Source organism: Nomascus leucogenys, chromosome 6 (genome assembly GCF_006542625.1).
Source record: "Nomascus leucogenys isolate Asia chromosome 6, Asia_NLE_v1, whole genome shotgun sequence".
Classification (NCBI taxonomy): Eukaryota; Metazoa; Chordata; class Mammalia; order Primates; family Hylobatidae; genus Nomascus; species Nomascus leucogenys.
This window is the reverse complement of record NC_044386.1, coordinates 97,496,552-97,517,010: the sequence shown is the minus strand read 5'-3', so window position 1 is coordinate 97,517,010 and position 20,459 is coordinate 97,496,552. Positions and strand designations below refer to the sequence as shown.

Below are 20,459 nucleotides of genomic sequence, written 5' to 3'. Positions count from 1 at the left end.
GCTCACTGCAAACTCTGTCTCCTGGGCTCAAGGGATCCTCTAACCTCAGCCTCCTGAGTAGCTGGTACTACAAGCACACGCCACCGTGCCTGGCTAATTTTTTTTTTTTTTTTTGTAGAGATGTGGTTTCACCATGTTGCTCAGGCTGGTCTCAAACTCCTGAGCCCAAGTGATTCACTCACCTGGACCTCCCAAAGGGCTAGGATTACTGGCATGAGCCACTGCGCCTGGCCTCTGGATTTCTTAATTGGATACCTAGGCATTTTATGTTGATTATAATTATGAACTTGTTTCCCACTGTTTATTGTTGGCATAAAGGAAAATGTTTGCTTGCGGTGAATATCTCAGAGGTAGGAATTAACCAGATCTCATCCAGTTCTGTATTCTTAGTGCTAACTACTGGACTTGGCCCAAGTTAGGCTCTTAATAAACATTTGTCAAGCAAATGAACACTTTATGTACATGGTGTTGTCCCTTTTTCCTCTTTTGGACTACTTTAGCTACATTCCCGGGAATAGAATTGTGGGTCAAAGAATGTGAACACTATTATAGCTTCTAAAATGTGGTAAATTTTGATAGGTGGACATCGTTTACCAAAGGGAATAAAAGCTTAGATAAACTTGTTTAGTGGAGATGATGAGGCCCGACTCCCTGTCGATGCTGCTGGGTTGCTACTCCAGCCCCTGTCCTCGCAATCATGCACTTCCTGCTGAGAGTGGGCCCTTAATATACGTGTATTGAAATCAGTTAACTTGTAATCAAACAACTTTATTGTGGGACTTGTCTAAGCATCAAGTTGAGAGCTGGTGGGAGGCTGAGGGGAGTCTCTGGGGCCCAAGAGAAGGAACAGGTGGCCAGGGCCTGTCTCACACAAGAGTGGACTTCTGGGTTTTGAGCTACTGGAGACCTGGGGACAGCAGCTTGTGGGAGCAGCTGGGGCATCATATGGTACTTCTCAGCCAGCTGTCAAGGACTGCATTCCCACCTCAAACAGAATGTGGGTGGCTTGCTTTTATTCTCCGAGCTGGTGCCTCATGTCTTGGCACCCAAAGGCAGCAGATGGCTGCCATGTAGAATTGTGCCCACCCAATCCTTGTCTGCCCCTCTCCCTCACCCAGGATGTTCATGCAGCCATGTAGAAGACAACTACAATGGCTTTCCGAGATGTTCGGCCTGGTCTCATATTGGGATTGGTGCCATATTTGACCTGGGATTTCAGCAGTGTTGAGGAAGTAGCAACAATTGAACATGAGAGGACGAGTCAGATATTTGAGTGTTTATATTCAGGACACTGTGGCAAGGCATCTTGGATCGTATTGAGACCAGCAGGTCTGGCCTCTGCCTTTAAGGAACTTAGGTTAGTGAGGAAAATGCAGGGAGTGCCCTCACCTCCATGGGAGGGTTACCTGGGCTACAAGATTCTCTGAGCTCCCCATTCAGAGAATGGAGACAAAATGTACACCCAGATCAGGGAAACCTGCTCTGAAGAGGTGGCCTTTGCATTGGACCTTGAAGGGTGAGGAGGAAGGAGCTGGAGAGACTGGTGTTAGGGGAGACTCAGGAGCTGGCCTGGGTAAGGCATCAGACAGCACACACCAGCACCTGGCTTCTTGCTGAGTGCTTGCCTGGCATCGGCTCCCAGTTCTCTGCCGATCTGTGGAGCTCTGCCTTGTCACTGTTTCTTCTAGCGTGAGTGGAATGCCTGTCTGGCTCTCCAGAACTTGGAACCACAGCATTTTGGTCATTCTGAGGGGTGGGTGGCAGGTGGTGATCCTTCCCGGTCCTCACTCCTCTGGCGGGCGTGTCTTTGGTGAATGCTGTGTGGTCCTGGTGGTAAGCTTCTGCTCTGACTGGCTCATTGTCACCAGCTGAGCTGAGGCTCAGCGGAGGGAACTCCTGGCGATAGACCCAGCAAGGCGTTGTCTTTGCAGCCAGATCACTCAAAGGTCCTACTCGCCCCACTTTGGGAGCACTGAATAAAGGCACTAAAGCTGGGGCCAGACCAGCAGATGCCTGGGTTCCTAAAGAATGTTGGCCTCTCCTTGGACATTAATGGACCATGGGGTGATTGGAGATGTGGAGGCGCCTGTTTAAAGAGAGAAGTTATCTTGAGTCGTGAAGTGCTGTAGAAGGGCAATGGTGTTGGCTGCCCCACATCCCCATGGATCCCATGCCCTTGGCTTACGTTATAATCCTGAGGTGCTGTTCCCTGCCAAGCCAGATCTCCCACCAACCTTGGCTCTCAAAATGGAATATATTTGCCATTGTAGTATAGACCAGCACTGTTCAGTAAAGATAAGATGTGAGCCACATATATACTTTTAAATTTTCAATTAGCCACATTAAACCAGTAAAATTAATTTTAATACTATTGTATTTAATTCAGTGTATCCAAAAGATTTTATGTGGCACTGGCCACCTCTCATGTGCTCAGTAGTCACGTCTGGCTAGGGCTACTGTGTTGGTACAGGGCAGATCTGAACCAATTTACTGGGACTGGGGCCTTAAAGAGGCTGATTTGTGATTATACATTTAATTAGGCCTGAGCCGAATCTCCATTTAGTCCTTTGCTAAAAGATACCAGATGGAAAACGCAGAGGCTTTTTGGATTTCTGCTGATTTTGCTGTCTTGTACTTTTAGTGGTGCTCAGTCTTAGAACCTGTGTGTGTTTCTGTCTTTGGGTTTCAGCTCTCTTCAGAAAAGGCCCTTTGGGGCTTCAAAGCACATGCCCCAGAGCCATTTCAGCCAGCCTGGCCCCCAGCCTTTTACTAGCTAATTGGGGATTGAAGTCAAAAGTCTTCTAGTGATCTCTAGATTTTTTTTTTTTTTGAGACAGAGTCTCACTGTCGCCCAGGCTGGAGTGCAGTGGCACCGTGTCGGCTCACTGCAACCTGTTTCCTGGGTTCAAGCAGTTTTCCTGCCTCAGCCTCCCAAGTAGCTGGGATTACAGGCACCCACCACCATATCTGGCTAATTTGTAAAAATATTTTTAGTAGAGATGGGGTTTCACCATGTTGGCTAGGCTGGTCTCGAACTCCTGACCTCAGGTGGTCCGCCCACCTCAGCCTCCCAAAGTACTGGGATTACAGGTATGAGCCACCACGCCCACCTGTCCAGGTTTTTTTTTTTGAAAGGAAACAAACCCAGTTAATCAGTGTCTTGATTAACTGCCTTGTTAACCAGATTTTGCCCGCCTTATTGACCAAATTTCTACAATATGATAAAATATCAGTCATTGAAAGCATGTGATCTAAAAGTTTTGCCCCGGGAATTTAGTGAGAAATGACTCAGAGGTTACTAATTGTTTCCTAGTTACATTTAATACTCAAAGATTTAAAGTGAAAAGGATTTCTTGTAAAAAGCAGATTTTTCATGGTGCCTGCATTGTCAGAGGCAGCTGGAGAGGTTGGTTCAGATCTGCCCTAGTGAGTATGTGCCAGCTTCTTTAGCAGCCTGTGGCTCCCGAGCATAAATAGAAACACAGCTGCGTGTGCAGGCTGAACAAGAGGAAGTGTCTGGGCACCTCCCTGGCTGGAGCAGAAGGCTCCCAGGGTGCTTAGCTCACCCGTGGCATGGGGATGGAGGGGCCAGGTAGTCAGGGAGCTGGTGGGAAGACCAGACACACACATTCCCCCACCCAAACATACACTTGCCTCTAAGGGTGGGGGGTTTGGCAGACTGGGCTCACAGTATTGACTCCCTGTATGACCTAGACAAGTCACTTCCCTTTCTGGGCCTCTGTCCCCTCATCTGCAAAAAAAAAAAAAAAGAGGAGGACTGGGTGGGCTTTGGGCTCTGAATTTGGCTCTGGTTGTGTCTCTCAGTTCCTGACTTGCCTGGTGACTCTCCTCTCCCCTCCTGTGGAAATGCTTGTGCGCTCTTTGCCCCGCCCCAGGGCCAGGCTGAGCTCCTGTGTCTACACTGCAACCAGCCTGCCACCCAAACTCCAGGCTGCAATTCATGGATCTCTCAAGTGGGTTCACGGCCTCTGGCCTGAACTAATCTCCTCCTATGCAAACTGTGCACCTGCCTTTCCCTCACCACCATTTTCACCAGCAGTACCTTTGTCTAATAATGTCAGTGCCCTGCTAAGTTCCCCATTCCATCTCTTTAGGAAGGCACACAAGTCCCTTCAGGGCAAGGTCCTTGCCACTCACTGACCTCCCCTCACTCCTGCTCTCTGACCTTTGTGCTTCTCTAGACACTCCTCTCTCTCCTTGGAATCTCTTTTCCTCTGGCCACTGCCTGCTTCCCCTTTAAGACCAAGTTCTCCTGTATCATTTTCTGATTATTCATTCATTCACTTATTCCTTCATATATGTATTCAGTAAATACTGACCTACTACTCTGTGCCTGACACTGAGCTAGATGCTAGAAAAATGGAGACAACTTGGAGTTTGTTTCTTGGAGAAGATAGACATTAAACCAATACTTTGAAGCTTTTGAACCTGCCTGTGGCAGGTGTCCTGAACTTTGAGTACCTTGTCCTTTGCTGCACCTCCCCTCTTTGGCTATGTGTCCTTCCTTCCCCGGTGCTCTCCAGTCACGCCAGCCCCGCCTCACCTGCTCTGCTTTCTGTCATAGCACTTAATGCAACATGGAAACCACAGGTTGTTTTTTCCTGTCTTTCTCACTAGGCCAGGCCCCAGGTCTTGGTACCTGATAGGTGCTCGGCAAATGTTGGTTAAATGAATGGATGAAATGGCAACTTGGCTGATAGTTGGAAGAACTTTCTGTAAAGTACCCAAAGATCCTGTAATGAAAATACCCAAAGATCCTTTTCTTTAACTGGGGCCAGGTGTGCAAGTATCACTAAAAAGACCCAGGTTGTAGCCATAGCACCCAGAGGTTATCGTTTGCTTGTAGGTAGTAGTAGTTTGGTCTAGGCCTATCTCTTGCTGTAAGGCCTGCAGAGCCATTTTCTTCACTGCCTCTGATCTTGGGAACCACTGTGTCTGATGTCTGCACATGTCACTGGATGCCAGTGTTGATGAAGTTCCCATAATAGTGTCATGGCAGCCTTTCTTCTTCTTGGGACTCCTTTGCTGGGGGCAGCCTGGAGACCTTGACCCATACCTGCAGTCTAGTTTGTTTATACTTAGGTTCATTGTTCTGGGTCCTCTCCCTCATCTTGGTTGATTTTTTAATGATATTCACTCTTTGTGTATATAATTCTATGATTTTGGACAAATGCATAGAATCATGACTTTACCACCAGAACCATGATACAGAACAGTTCTGTCACCCACAAATTCTTGTGCTGCCGCTTTGTAGTCAGCTGCTCCCCTCCCTGCCAAGCCCTGGCAACCACAGATTTGTTTGCTGTCCTGACAATTTTTCCTTTTCAGGGTGTTACGTAAGTGGCATCATACAGTATATAACTGTTTGGGTCAAGCTTCTTTCACTTGGCAATACGCACTTAATATTTATCCATGTAGTAGGAATCAATAGTGTGCTCCTTTTTATTGCTAAATAGTATTTTATTGTATGGATGTACCACAGTTTTTTTTAATCCTTTCACCAGACGAAGTTCTCATTTTTTTTGGCAATTATGAATAAAACCTCTGTAAACATTCACATACAAGTCTTTGTGTGAATATGCTTTCATTCCTCTTGGGTGGATATGTAGGGATGGGCTTGCCAGGTCACTTGGTAAGTGTATGTTTAACTTCATAAGGAATTGCCAAACTGTTTTCTAAAGTGGCTGCACCATGTTGCATTCCACCTGCAGCTTATGAAAGTTCTAGCTGCCCTGTACCCTTTTCAGCACTTGGCATTGTCAACTTTTTGAAATATTAGCCATTTTCATAGGAGTGCCAGCTAGTTTTTAATCTGCAGTTTTCTTTGTATACTCTCAGATGCTGATGGAGTTTAAATATCATTATTTGATGTGATTTGGCAAGGCCGTCCATACCTACGTAAGATTTTATTTCTGAAGATGGAATTTATAGTTTCTCAGAGTAAAAGAGCAGCAGTATTATCACATCTTCCTAAACGGTTTTGAGGAAAATGTTATACTGCACTATTCTTTAATTTTAGAATTTAAAAAGACTTCTTGTTAATTGGGTTCAATTCTTCATGTTACAATTGCTGTTTGCTTGACCAACTCATCATGAGCAAAAGCTACTAATCTTGTAACTGAAGTTTCCCTGATCTGTTCATCTTAACTCTCACATGGCAAGCTGAACAGTCTCTACTCATGAGACATAATATTTTTTAAGCTCTTCATATTATTGGTGGCCATAACATGTTTTTCCCCTCCCTCTTTCTAGGCTCCCAATCGTCAACTCATGACTTACTGGTTACAGGAGCTTCAGCAGAAGAGATGGGAATATTGTAACAGTCTGGACATGGTCAAGTGGGACAGCAGGACCTCTCCAACTCCTGGGGATTTTCCTAAGGGTCTTGTAGCCAGAGATAACACCGGTAAGGCAGAAATAAAGGGGAGCTGGGTCAGTTCTTTGTGTAAGCCATTCGATACCACACATGAACTTAGCAGTGAATGAAAACGAATTTAGAAAGAAAATAATAATGATGCTACCTTATGAGTGGACAGCATTCCACAGTTACTCAGCGCCTCCATGTATGAAGCTTATGCAAGCCCAGTGATGGTCTTGGAATCAGGCAAGGCCAGTGCCAAGCATATGGAAGAGATGATACGACTAAGGTCAGCATGTGGTAAGTTGTGGTGCTGTAAGCCTAGTTCTGACTGCAGGGCCAGCCTTTCTACCACACCTAATGATGAAGCACTCATGCCTAGATAGTCATGCTTGGGCAGACTTGCCAAGATTGACAGGTGTTTGTATACACTAGGAAGGTATTCTCAAAACATTCCACTTGTAATTCTCTAATGTTTCTTAGGAAGACTTTAACCTTCAAACATTGATTTCATTCTATCCTGGATTCATGGCATTTCTATAACTCAGGGTAATCCCTGGCCATTTGCAGCATGGAGATAACCTCTAGAAAGAACAGGACAACAATTATTTGCTGCCCATCCTACCCCCCTGCAAAGACTGTGGAGATGGGACTGTTTTTTGGCCCCCACTCTCCATACAGGGAAAATAACACATCCAGAAAACAAACAAACAAACAAAAAAAACAGCCTCCTGAGCGCTGAAGTAAGGTCTAAAAAGCCCAGGTCATTGTATTAGTATTTTTGGAAGACACGTGGAGCGTACATTAAAAGTAGTAGACAATAGTAAGGACTAGTTCTAACAGTTTCGTAAAGAGATTTCTTCACTTCATAAAACCTGTGGGACCATCTGCTCAGCAGAACACAGGGCTGCATCCAAGTTGCCTGTCCCACCAAGGAGGGTGTTGGCACATGTGTGGCTGATTTACTCCAGAAACAAAGGCATTCTTAGATGAATTTTTCATCTCCAAATTTGTCAGTCTTGTTTTTACTTGTCCCAGTATTTTTCAGCAGGTTAACCTTCTTATCAGTGATAAATTAGTATATATGCTTTGTACCTATTGATATATTTTCTGTGAGAGTTTTGGAGTCACTTTCACGACTGTCTTAGCACGCTGACTATTCCAGGTTCTGAGATCATGCCTTTATTTTCAACTTTATGCCCCCTTATGTTTAGTTCAGGGTCGAGTCACTGGTAACTGAGTTGTTTTGAAAGCCACTCTTATAGTGCTTTTCATCTCAAAAGGAGCTCCTAACTGAGTGTCTGAGTCGCTTGGAACATTTGGAAACCCTGTGGGAACAGGCAGTGTTCATGAGCATAGCCAGTGCCTTTGGCACAGGAGATGCTCGATTTGCCTCAGTTCCTTTGTTCTGAGGACACCAAGTGCTTCTTTCTAGCAAAGACTCAGGGATATTAAACCGAAAGGAGGACAAAAAAGTAGTGCCTAGCCCTATAGTCTCTTTATAGCAGCTGTCCTTCCTCCTTCTAAGCCAAAATGCTGTGATTGGAGAGCCAGAGAAAACATCTGAAGTCCATATTTGTTTCTCCTCCTTTGATCTGGGGACTCCAGGTATGGAATTTAGCATTTCAGTAAATGCCATCTGACATTTACTCATTCATTCAGCAAAGTCGGCACTCAAGATGAGCTTTGTCCCTCTGCTCACAGAATTTCTAGTCAAGCAGGGTGGTTGTGCAGAGAAAAAATGAGAGAAATGTGCAGGAAGGGTGCATGCTGGTACCATGGGCTGTAAGTGGGCTGTGCATAGTTTCTGGCAGTTAGGGCCTCTCTGAGGAAGTGCATCTAAGCCAAGGCCTGGAGGATGGCCAGGAATTAGCTAGGTAGAGAGGAGGGGAGTCAGATGACAGGGCTGGACTGCGGTGCCTTCCCAGAGCTGCAGTCAGGATGGCTACTGGCTGGAAGCAGTTGTGGGGAGCAAGCTGAACCTGGGGGCACACCCAGGACCCAGAGCCAGAGCTGGGGGAGAGCCTAGACTGCTGATCTTGGGATTTTGGACTTTAACCTAAGAGCAGTGGAGTGCCTTTGGAGATTTTATAGATAGAAATGACTGTAACATTAGACTTCTATTAATTTTTAGATAGCTTCTAAGAACAAGGAATGAAACTTTGGGCCCCAGAGCAGTATGTGAGACTATAATAGTTCAGGAAGTCGTCGAAAAATCTAAAGCAGGAAGTCAAGAAGAAAAGGCTGTATTTTAGCCCCTTTTGTTTTATCATCAGAGATAAAATCTGGTTCAAAGATAAATTGTGTTGTGTTATATGGCAGTTCTCTGTGAAGTTTCTAAAGCCATGCTTGTAGTTATCTGCTCAGCTTAGCCTACTCTAGCAAGAATTAAAGAAGAATGTTTTTATAACTGATTTGCATTAAAAATAAAACTTTTCCTAGTATTGTCTCATAGTCACCCAGTTGTTTGGAACATTTTGGTTCGTAGTCTAACGGGCGTCACCCATCAGGACCCTCCTAGCACCTAAAGTCAATATGGGGAAAGATATAGGGGATTAACGTTTTCCACTGATAGCTAGTCATATATCTTAGAAGGCAGCTCTACCTGGTGGAAGAAGCCCTGTGGGCTGTGAGTCTTGGGGATATTTACTAGTTGTCAGATTCTAAGTAAGTCACTTATCCTGTAGTACAGGGGTAGGAAACTGTGGCTCTGGGAATTGAAGTTTGTTCACCCTCCTTCATAGTTGTTATAAAGATCAAATGGGAAGCTGCACTGTTAAGTGTAAAGAGCCATATGTATGTGTATATATACATATATATTGTATACATATATATGAGACAATATCATTTTGAAAGGGTTAGCATTATGTTTAGTTGTAATTAACAGGAAACCTTACTAATAAGGACTTACACATAGTGAGTAATTTGTGTCACATGATAAGCAGTTTATGGCTGGCATAGCTACTCACTAGTGCCACTGAAGGGCCCAAGCTGTCTCTGACTCTGTATTTTCCATTGCTAGAGTGTATTAGCTTTCCTGCTCACGCTAGCTGCCCCTGGGAGTGGCACTTACCTCAAAAAGGAGAATGCTTTCCCAGAAACCTGTGGCTTATGCATCATTAGCTGGAACTGTCATATGGCCATTCCTAGCTGGAAGGAGTCTGGGAAGCCAAGTATTTTAGCTGAGCATATGGCTACGATCAAAACCAAGGTCTGTAAGTAAGGAAAAGCTGCATTGAATATTCATTAAGGAGCCAGCACTGTCACATAGTTGTTTACATTAATTTTTTTTCTAGAATCTGTGTTGAGTAAGAGACTTTCCTGTGTGATTGGAACTTGCAGCTTTATTATTAGTCAATATCTGTTCTGTCTGCCTTCTATTTTGTAGCCTGTCCTCTGAAGTCATGCCATGCCTCAAATACCATTCCACATTGTCTTCTGTGTTTGGATAGATAAAGACCTAGTTTCAACACAAATGAGTAATTTGCATAAAGATACAATCGGGGGTCCATAAACCTTTATAGCTGATGAGAATGAGGTAGCTAGAACCCAAAGGAGGTGCCCATAAATGGCTAATAGCCTCATTACAGGATGTATGTCTAGCACATTCCGTTTACTTCATTTCCCACATAAACTAATAAGAAAACAAGCCAGGGATAACAACACCCTGCTTTTTTAAAACGCTTCTTGAAAGTTCATGAGTACTAAAGCACTCGTGGTCATAGCAGGCTCAAATGCCCAAGTGCCTGTTTGAATATGGATGGTATTTCTTGCAGAAATTGTATCGTGAAGACAGTTTGAAGGATGACCACACATTTCCTCCCCTGAAGCAGCTGCATTGGGTAGTTGAACTGTTACACTTTTAACAGCTTGTGTGCAAGGGGATGGCGTGGGAGGAGTAGCTGTAACTTTCAGTCTTCAGGCAGCCTGAGCAGTGCTCTCAATGCAGGATGCAGGGTGTAGAGGGCTGCCAGAAGGAAAGCCATCAGGTGGAATGCAGGCCCCGCGTTGGCAGTGCCACAGGAATTACACATCATCCTTTAATGTCGTGATTCCATACAGAGATCAAGGAAGCTGTGCTTTTGTGTAATCCTTGTAAAATGCTGCAAAATGCCATGCCTTCTTGTGAAGTATCAGTCATGGTAGTTACCAGTGTTGTATCTGAGAGGCAGCATGGGGAGATCTTATGGGACCTTTAGCACATCATGATTTCCCCATCTGTAAAGCAAGATGCTCTCTGAACCAGGTTCCTTCTGGTTTGAATGTTCTGTGAAAGTCAAGTTGTGAAAAAATGTGACTGTGGGAGGGAGGATGTGAGGGAGATGCTGAGTGGGGTTAGATTGCATTTCTGTCTGGGAGGAGCCTGCTGGAGAGGGTCAGAAAGGAGACTATCTGGAACAGGCTTGGAATTTGGTGTCAGCAGAGACATCCTCAGCCTAGATTTGGTGGGACTTGGTGCAGGTGAATACAGGGATTGATGTGGCTGTGAGTGGGGGCAGGGCGGTGGCTGAGCCAGATTGCAGGAGAACAGGGAGGAATGGGAAAGGAAAAGAGGGAAACCCCCACTCCAATTCAAGGAATCTGTCAGAGGCAAGGGGGCAGGAGAGAGGAAAGTCAGGAAGGATGATGAGTATAAACCCACTCAAGAACTGCAGGGGCCTTTGCTGCCTTCTGCCCAATTGGCCTTTTCTCCCATGCCATGTTAGCAAGTTCCTGTCTTTTATGGATTAATTTGGTCATTTAACCAATATTTATTAAGTCACTCCTCTATGCTAGATGTTGGATATGCAGCTGTTAGCAAATCAGATAGAGGTTCAGTTCTCACAGAGTTGTGTCCTTGATAGGAGGTAGGGGACAGGCAGATGAGTAATTAACCAGACATATGGACTGGCCCATCCTGGGGCCTCTCAGGACCTGGTGGTTGGCCGCCTTTTTTTTCTGGTGCTTAGATGCACTCTGTGTCCTCACTTGGAAGATATTTCTATTCCTCCTGACTGGTCCTTCACAGTCTGTATTAAAACTCACATTGATAAATAAAAAAATTTTTGTCAGATTAAGCCCACCCTGTCTTCCTCCAGCTCGCAGTGTTGACACCCAGACTTTTCGTTTGCTGTGTCCTTTGATGCATATAGGGACAGCCCTTTCCCAGTGCTCTTTTCTCCTTTCTTGGATGCAGCTGCAGGCCTGGGTTGAGTTTTATGAGAATTCTCCCACTGTACACAGTTCTGTGCTCTGCAGAGGTTGCTGGCGGAGCACCTAGGCCTGACTGAGACAGCAGGAGAGGAGAGGGAAGACTCACTGAGGCAGTCCGGATGTAGGCAGGAGCTGCCTCTGTGCGGGGAGTCCCATTAGGAGGAGACTTTGAGCATCATGTGTTAGAATGCAGCAAGTGGGAAGGGCTCTTGGAGACCAGGGAGGCTGAGACTGCTCGGGGTCACACTGGATTTAGAGGCGGTGCTGGAATCAGAACCTAGGAAATGGGAACAATGCAGTTGGAAACTCCCTCAGAGTTTTCATTTAGGCATTTGAAAATGTTTAAAAAGGACAGAGGTCTAAACACCAAAAACCGTCAGGCACAGACTTTCTTTCCCCACTGAAGCTGTAAGACAAAAGACATGTTCATGAACACCAGTCCAGCCTCTTAAAATCTTCGAGGAAATGTTGCCATGTCCTAGTTTGTGTTTTCCCTTAATGTCCTCCTCGAGGCGGTTCCCTGCATGCTAATGTTAGGGCATGTATTGAGGAGAAGCCAGCAGCTCTGCTTTTCATTAAGTAAATCTCACATGGTCTCTTAAAAACCAAAAACCAGACAAAAATAACAGTAACAGCAAAAATGTATTAAGCTGGAAAAGAGCTTCTTTTTCAAGTCAGATAATTACTTTTAGAAATTGTCCTCCAACATGTTCCTCCCGGGTCTCTGGTCCCTTGTCTCCACCCCTCCCTGGGGCCTCTGAGTTCCTCAGGAAGTATTTCCAGTATGGGCTGTGGGTTGCTGCAAGGCCTGGGGTTTTCTTGGTAATAGGCACTTTGCCACTTGAGCATTTGACAGTCCAATCTCGCAGAGGGGCCGTTCATTACCTTGCTACTAGCCCACACAGGAAGAAGAGGCTGGACTCAGCCTGTAACAGAAATCTGTACAGTTTGTTGTGCTTATTTCCTGACTTGGCTTAGAATTGTGATGATGATTGTAAGACCAGCCTTTGAAGTAAAGGAGTTTGAGCTGCGCCCTTACTCCATGTGCCTGTAGACTGACACATGCTGTCACCAACATTGAGCACCCCCGCCCACCACTCCAGGCACTGTGCTCTCCTCTAGTAGGTACACTCATCTCTACCTGCCTTGCAATATTTGTATACTGCAGGGGCTGGTGTCTGGGTTCTGGCCCTGGCTCTGGACTCTAGTGTCCTGATGGAGAAAGTAGGTGGGGAGACTGGACTGGATTAGTGGTGTTTGAACTTTTTTTTTCTTTTGTTTACTGGAACCTCTTTTCCAAATGAAATCTTAAAGGGAACCCCAGTATATAAAAGAGTGAAGAGAGGAACTGCCGAGGACGAAGCTGAGCATGGGGCCCCCATCCTCTTCTCCCTCTAGAAGTCCCCCAGGCATCTCCTGGAACCCTAAGACTCAGAGGAAGGGTCTGGATCCCAACGACTCAATGTATTTATTCTGTGGTGACTTCGAGCTTGACATGTTACTGTTTTACTTGTGTCTCTCTCCTGGATGTGTTCTCCTTTACGGGGAAAGCTCTGTCTCATTGGTTGTTGTGCCCTCAGTGCCTAGTGCTTAATACATGATAGTAAAACCAAGAACTGGCAATCTGTGGTTATTTGTAACTTCTTGCCTCTTGACTCAAGAGGCTGCAGTGAGCCGTGATGACACCACTGCACTGCAGGCCTCAGTGACAGAGTGAGACCCAGTCTTGAAAAAAAAAAAAAAAAAAAGTGTGTACTCTGTTACCAAGTCCGTAATTCTTCTGTTCCCAACACACTGTCTTGCTTTTCTTAGTCAGAACCCTACTATAAGCCATGCATTGACTCTCCTTGCCAGAGCCAAATTACCCTGATAGATACACAGCACTTGTTTACTCATGCCACACCCAAGATACTTCCCCAGTGTGTTCTTGAAGCCCTTCCTACACTGATTGTGGTCAAGTCAGAACCTGCCTACACAGTGCAGGCCCATCATGCGGCATTCAGGACGTTGCTCTCCAAGCCCACACAGTCCAGGAATGCCTGCTCTCTGTTTCCTTTACCAGTGCTCAGTGACCTTTACCAGAGACCTGTTCTTGCTGACTCCGATTCTGTGCTCCTCTGATTAGAAACGAATTTTTCTTGGCTGGGTACAGTGGCTTACGCCTGTATTCCCAGCACTTTGGGACACCAAGGTGGAAGAATTGCTTGAACCCAGGCATTCAAGACTAGCCTGGGCAATATGGCAAACCCTGTCTCTACAAAAAAAAAAAAAAAAATACAAAAATTAGCTGGGCATCGTGCGTGCCTGTAGTCTCAGCTACTTGGTAGGCTGAGGCAAGAGGATCACATGAGCCTGGGAGGTTGAGGCTGCAGTGAGTCGTGTTCACTGAGACTCTATCTCAAAAAAAAAAAAAAGAGAAAAGAATTTTTCTTGAATATCAGTGGTCAGCAGTCAATTCTGATTTCACAGAAAGAGATGGTTGATTTTGTTGATACAGAGATTTTTTAAAAAGAAGTGTAGATCAAATTGATTATTGTAAAGTAATATTGAATTCTGTTTACAAGCATGTCCTATTCTCAGAGAGATTATGCCATTTGGCATGGGATAATTCTACCACTGAAATACCAGTGCAGATTATGTTATTTGGAAGAATACAAAGTATTTGTAGTTAGAAATGTTTTTATCAGCCGGGCACAGTGGCTCACGCCTATAATCCCAGCACTTTGGGAGGCCGAGGCGGATGGATCACCTGAGATCAGGAGTTCGCGACCAGCCTGGCCAACATGGTGAAACCTCGTCTGTACTAAAAATACAAAAATTAGCCAGGTGTGGTGCCGGGTGCCTGTAATCCCAGCTACTTGGGAGGCTGAGGCAGAAGAATCGCTTGAACCCGGGAGGAGGAGGTTGCAGTGAGCCGAGACCGCGCCATTGCATTCCGTCCTGGGCAACAAGAGCAAAACTCCGTCTATGGGGGAAAAAAAGAAAAGAAAAGAAATGTTTTTATCAAAAACAAAAAAAAATTTAAGTAACTTTTTATTATGGGAAATTTTAAACATATACAAAGAACATAATATTACCTCCAGGTTTATTAGCCAGGTGCAACAGTAATTACCCCTCTTGTTTCATTGATACCCTGCTTTGTTATTTTGAAGCAAATAACATGTTACCTGAAGCAAATATTACTATGTATTTGTTAAGTAACAAAATATTGCTATTTTGAAGTAAATCCTGACCATCATATAATTTCCACCTTAACTATTTCAAAAGTTTACATTTTAAAGATGTGAAGTTTCATCATGCTTTAGCATCAGTATGTTTGCTTGTGAATTTACTGAACTGCTATTCTGTGATGTGCAAACCTTATTTTTTCAGTGTCACTCTTTACAAGTATTAGCAAATACATTTATATTTGTATTTCTCCCACTTTCTTAGAGAAAAGGGACCCTTGTATAATCTGATCTGTACCTTGCTTTTCTTATTTAACAGTTTATCCTGGAAATTGTTTCTTATCAGTACAGGTGACTGGACTTTGATGACGGGTTTATGGTGAGGGTTACTGGTGTGCAGTACTGGAGAAAAATTCTAGCCTTTCCTTTCTCTGGGCCAACACTGTTAATACTTGGTGGTTTGAGGCATGTCACAACCTTCCTTTGAGAAACATGGATCTGTTTAGATGAAAATGGTTTCAGAACACCAGAGTTACTCACAGATTATGTTTTTATGTAGTATACATTTAAAATATACTATTACATAGTTTAGATTTTTATATAGTATGTCAAGTCAGTGTTTTATGTGGGATGTCAAGTTTCGTGTGGAAACTTTGAGTAACTGACATTTGTTGACCTTTTTTTTTTTCAGATTTAATTTACCCACACCCAAATGCTTCTGCAGAAAAAGCCAGAAATGTCCTAGCTGTGGAGACTGTGCCTGGAGAGCTGGTGGGAGAACAAGCTGCAAATCAGCCTGCCCCAGGGCATCCAAATTCTATTAATTTTTACTCTTTGAAACAGTGGGGCAATGAGCTCAAGTGAGTCTTTGGAAAGCAGCGTATGAATTTGAAAATGCGTTGTTTCTGATAATGTATGTCACAATTTTATAGATGAAGTTAAAAACTATCTTACACTTACAAAGGCGTTTGTTGTTTACATCATACTTTCCCATAGATCATTGTGATTTTAGCTTGTATTACTTGCTTATTCTGTGTCTGACACTATGCCAAACATTTTCACACTTAAACGGCTTAATTTAATTGCTCAATTCTGTGAAGTAGGTCATATGGCTGACATTTTACAGAGACTGAAACTGGCTGAAGGAGAGTATGTGTCTGAGGTCACAATTCTTCCAGGCTGCAGAGCTGGGGCTTCTTGTGCCTAGGGCCTAGTCCCCTTTCCAAGACACTAGGCTGGCCAGGTCCTGTGCTCGGGATTTCCATTCTCTGTTTGTGCATGGGCTAGTGAGAGTAGAGGTGGGTTGGTTTTTGTTCGTTTGTTTGGTTTTTATGAGATGAGGTCTTGCTGTGTTGCCCAGGCTGGTCTCAAGTCCTGGGCTCAAGTGATCCTCCTGCCTCAGCCTCTTGAGTAGTTGGGACTGCAGGCAAGTGCCACTGTGGTCGACTTGTTTTTTTAAAGAACTTTATTGAGATACAATTCACACACTGTACAATCACCCATTTAAAATGTACAATTCAGTGATTTTTGGTATATTCAGAGTTGTGCTACCATCACCACAATCAATTTTTAAATGTTTTCATCGATCCAAAAAGAAACTCATTACATTAGCAATTCCTTCTCATTTCCCCCAACCCCTTCTCCTCTGTCAACCCTCAACCGTAGGCAACTCCTAATCAACTTTCTATGAATTTGTTTTTTGGTGGTTTTTTTTTTTTTTATTTTGAGACAAGGTCTTGCTCTGTTACCCAGGCTGGCATGCAGTTGCGTGATCATGGCTCACTGCAGCCTTGAGCTCCTGAGCTCCAGCGATCCTCCTACCTCAGCTTCCAGAGTAGCTGGGACTACAGGTGTGTACCACCATGCCCAGCTAATATTTTAATTTTTTTTTTGTAGAGACAGGGGTCTCTTTATCTTGCACAGGCTGGTCTCAACTTCTGGGCTCAAGCAATCCTACCTTGGCCTCCCAAAGTGCTGGGATTACATGAGCCACTGGCCCTGGCTTATGAATTTTATTGTGGACATTTCATATAAATGGCACCGTATATGCCTTTGTGTCTGGCTTCTTTCACTTAGCATAATATTTTCAAGATTCCTCCCATGTTGTAGCAAGTATCAGTGCTTCATTTCCTTTTATGGCCAAATAATATTCCCATATATGAATGTGCCATATTTTGTTTATCCATTAGCTTGGAGTGGTGGTGCATGCCTGTGGTCCCAACTACTTGGAGGCAGAGGTGGGAAGATCACTTGAGGCCAGGAGGTCGAGGCTGCAGTGAGCTGAGTTCGCATCACTGCACTCCAGCCTGGGCGACAGGGTGAAACCCTGTCTCAAAAAAAAGAAAAAATGAAAAAAGAGAAAGGTTGTAGTGGCAGTGCATTGTGGGAGACTTGGAAGTGTCTTGCTGTCCTGTAGAGCCCAAGCCAGTAGTCACTATGCAGTTGGCCAGCTGAGCTCCCTAAGGGGTCCCACTGGTTTTTCAGGATGGGGCTGGGGTGTTCTTAGAAGCTACTATCCAAGGACACACTGTTTTAAAAAGTAGCCTCTTTGCTGTAACTGCTTTCTTTTTTGTACCTTCATGGTTGAATTCAGTATGATAAAGTTATTTTCTGTGTGTTTTTAGTTTTTAAGGATTAGGTTTATATTGAAGCTGAGTGGGATATACAGGATATATATAGGTTATACTGGAACTGAATGTCAGGGGTACTCAGACCTCAGAAGACCAGCACTTATGAGGGTGTTCACTGTAGTGGGCCCTGCCTGCCTTCCTCATCCTGGCTTGTGGCTGCAGTCCCACCTTCTTGGTCGTGCTCTGCTCCCATTCATCTGCTTTCTGCTGTTTTCTCTCTTCAGTCAGCTCTGATCATGTCATCTCCCTACGTCAGAAGCATTGCTGATAGCCCTCAGCCTGCAAGTGCAGCTCCAAACTCTTTGGTGTGATATTTGAGTTTCTCAACGATACGACATTAGTCGCTTCCTTGGGCAGCTGCTTCCTGGTATTAGCGCTTCGTGAGCCTCTGTGTTCTGGCCATTCTGTGCCTTCCCCTTCACCCCAGAACCTCTGCTCAACATGTGCCTGTCTGCCCTGTGCCATCTGATTAAGTCCCAGTCATCTCCCACCACCCAGGGGATGGGGAGGGGTCAGCCAGGAGGCACAGTGGGGCTGCCTTCCCTGGGTACCTGCAACTAGAGAACCACTGATTTCCTCTGTTTCAAAGTATTGGGCTTCTCAGTAAAGAAAGGGATCTGTGCTCCTAAAAGTGTCAGAAAACCACTGAGAGCCTCCCTTCATTCCACATGTTAAAAGGTTGAGGCTTAGAGAGGTAAAGTGACTTGCTGAAGATCTCATAGCAAGTGTGTGGCCAAGCTGAAACACACACCCAGGTCTCCTAATTGGGGACCCAGGGCTCCTTCCCCCTTTCATCATAAGAACACATTTGGGGGACTATTGGTTTGCCAGATTTTCATACCTAAGGTGTGTCATCTGCCCTCAAAGTGAGATAATGGAATGAGGTGGAAACAGACCTGTAATGCTGGGTGCTTTCCATGTCCTTGAGCACAGGAACATGGATGATGATTGAGTGCCTCTTGCCTAGGAAAGTGAATGCCTGTCACTTCTGCCTGTCACAGCTGACAGATCACATTCAGGGTGAAACATCACTAGGAGTTATCTTCTATCAGCTGTGCCTTTGCCATGTAACACAGTGATTAAGAACCAGGCTGCCTGAGTTCAACTCCCAGCTATGCCACTTAGTAGCTGGATAACTTGGGCAAGTTACTTAGTATTCTGTGCCTCCGTTTCTCATTTGTAATATGAAGATAATAATCATACATCATGAGATTGATAGCATGATGATGAGTTCGTATGTATAAACTGCTTAGAACAGTGCCTGGCACTTAGGAAGTACTAGGCAAGGGTTAGTTGTTGCTGTTGCTGGTGGAGGGCTAGCTCATGACAAAGCCATTCTTCACAGAGGTTTTTGGGACCACTTTCTGTAGACACTAATGCTTATTGACTGGCATATGAATCTTAAGTGTTTATGGTTTTTTGTTTTTCTTTTGTTTGTTTTTACTTATGGCATGCTTTATGAAGTTTTAAATAAAATGCCTTAGGTGCATAGACAGACTTTAATGACCCTAAAATAGATTCCTGTATTATAAATGAATGGCACAAAAATTGTATTTTTTAATGCACTCAAAATGCTATCAACATTATAGTCAAGGCTTAAAAGATAAATGAAGGTTTGTTTATTCTTTTATTCTATTTATCAGTATAGTTGAAACTCTCCTAACTAGCTCCCCTGATGAACTGACATTTTAAGGTTCCTCAGTAGAGCCATGGTCCTCACTGACTGCATGAGACCAAATGGGCCACTTCAGGGCACCTGTGTCCCTGCTGCCCCCCAAGCTGAGCTACAGACCTACCAAGAATCAGCTGGGTTTGTTCCTCACTGGTTAATGCCCGTTGTACTTATTATTGTAATTATGTAATTTAATGAGATATTTACTAAACCCATGAAATATAAAAAGGAATTGTTGTTTCTAGGAAAAATAAGTTGAATGCTTAGGGAAAATTTGATAAAGGTGAGTCACTAAAAAATTGCCATGAGGATGTGGGTGACATGATTGTGAAAAATCAAAGAAAAAAAAATTGCCATGAGGATGTGGGTGACATGATTGTGAAAAATCAAAGAAAAAAAACCTTAAAAGCCTGTAAGATTTTATGCTTAGATTGTTTCATAACTGTTAGGCCTTGTTCCATTTTTTAATAAGAAACAAAACAAAATTGGGAAAGTTAGCCGATGTCTTAATGGATGTGATTTGCCCAAGAAAGATAACAGAGAACTGCAGTTAGTATCCCCAGATTGATTTCTTCCTTCCTCCTTCCCTCCCTCTTTTTTCTTTTCTTTTTTTTCTTTTCTCTTTTCTTTCTGTTTTTCTTTCTTTCTTTTCTTTCCCTCTCTCTCTTCCTCTCTCTTCCTCCCTCCCTTCTTTCCTTCCTTCCTTCCTTCCTTCCTTCCTTCCCTCCCTCCCTTCCTCCCTTCCTTCCTTCCTCCCTTCCTTCTTTCCTTCCCTCCTCCCTCCTTCCCTCCCTCTTTTTCTTTCTTTCTCTCTCTTTCTTTTTCTTTCTCTCTTTTTCACTTTCTCTCTTTCTCTCCTTTCCCTTTCCCTTTCCCCTTTCCTTTCCTTTCCTTTTCCTTTTCCTTTTCCTTTCCTTTTCATTTTTTGAGACAGGGTCTCTAGTTTGTCACCCAGGCTGGGGTGTAGTGGCACGATCTTGGCTTACTGAACCCTTGAACTTCTGGGCTCAGGTGATCCTCACATCTTAGCCCCCCAAGTAGCTGGAACTTCAGGCGTGTGTCACCACGCCCAGTATCCTCAGATTCCAAGAAGAGGCTTTGGCTGGCGTGTATCAGTAGACTGGCAGATGAGTGCACATTTACATACACCTTTACAGGTGCATGTGTTTAAGTTCCTTTTATATGGATTCCTGCTTTAACCACATTTTTCATTTAACTTATCAACAGTCCAAGTCACACCAGGTGAAGGAACTAGGTCTCTGCTGAAATTCTGGCCAGTCCATGTGTGTATGTGCATGCTCAGGGGTGGGAGTGTGCAAGCACAAGTGAGAAAGTGCATGCCTGAGCACACGTGTGAGCGTGCATCGGGAGCCTGTGTGGCGGTTGTGCGTTTATTTTCAGTGTATGTAGGAGGTGTG

General features: G+C 44.3%; 1 protein-coding gene across 1 annotated transcript in view; it reads left to right on the top strand.

Moving 5' to 3' along the window:
* TBC1D2B (TBC1 domain family member 2B) overlaps positions 1–20,459 on the top strand; it is an 82,958-nt gene that overhangs the window by 17,040 nt on the left and 45,459 nt on the right. The window contains exons 2-3 of the mRNA XM_030814865.1: positions 6,274–6,427; positions 15,431–15,599. Of these exons, the coding sequence (XP_030670725.1) occupies positions 6,274–6,427; positions 15,431–15,599 (323 nt within the window). The remainder of the gene's footprint in view (positions 1–6,273; positions 6,428–15,430; positions 15,600–20,459) is intronic.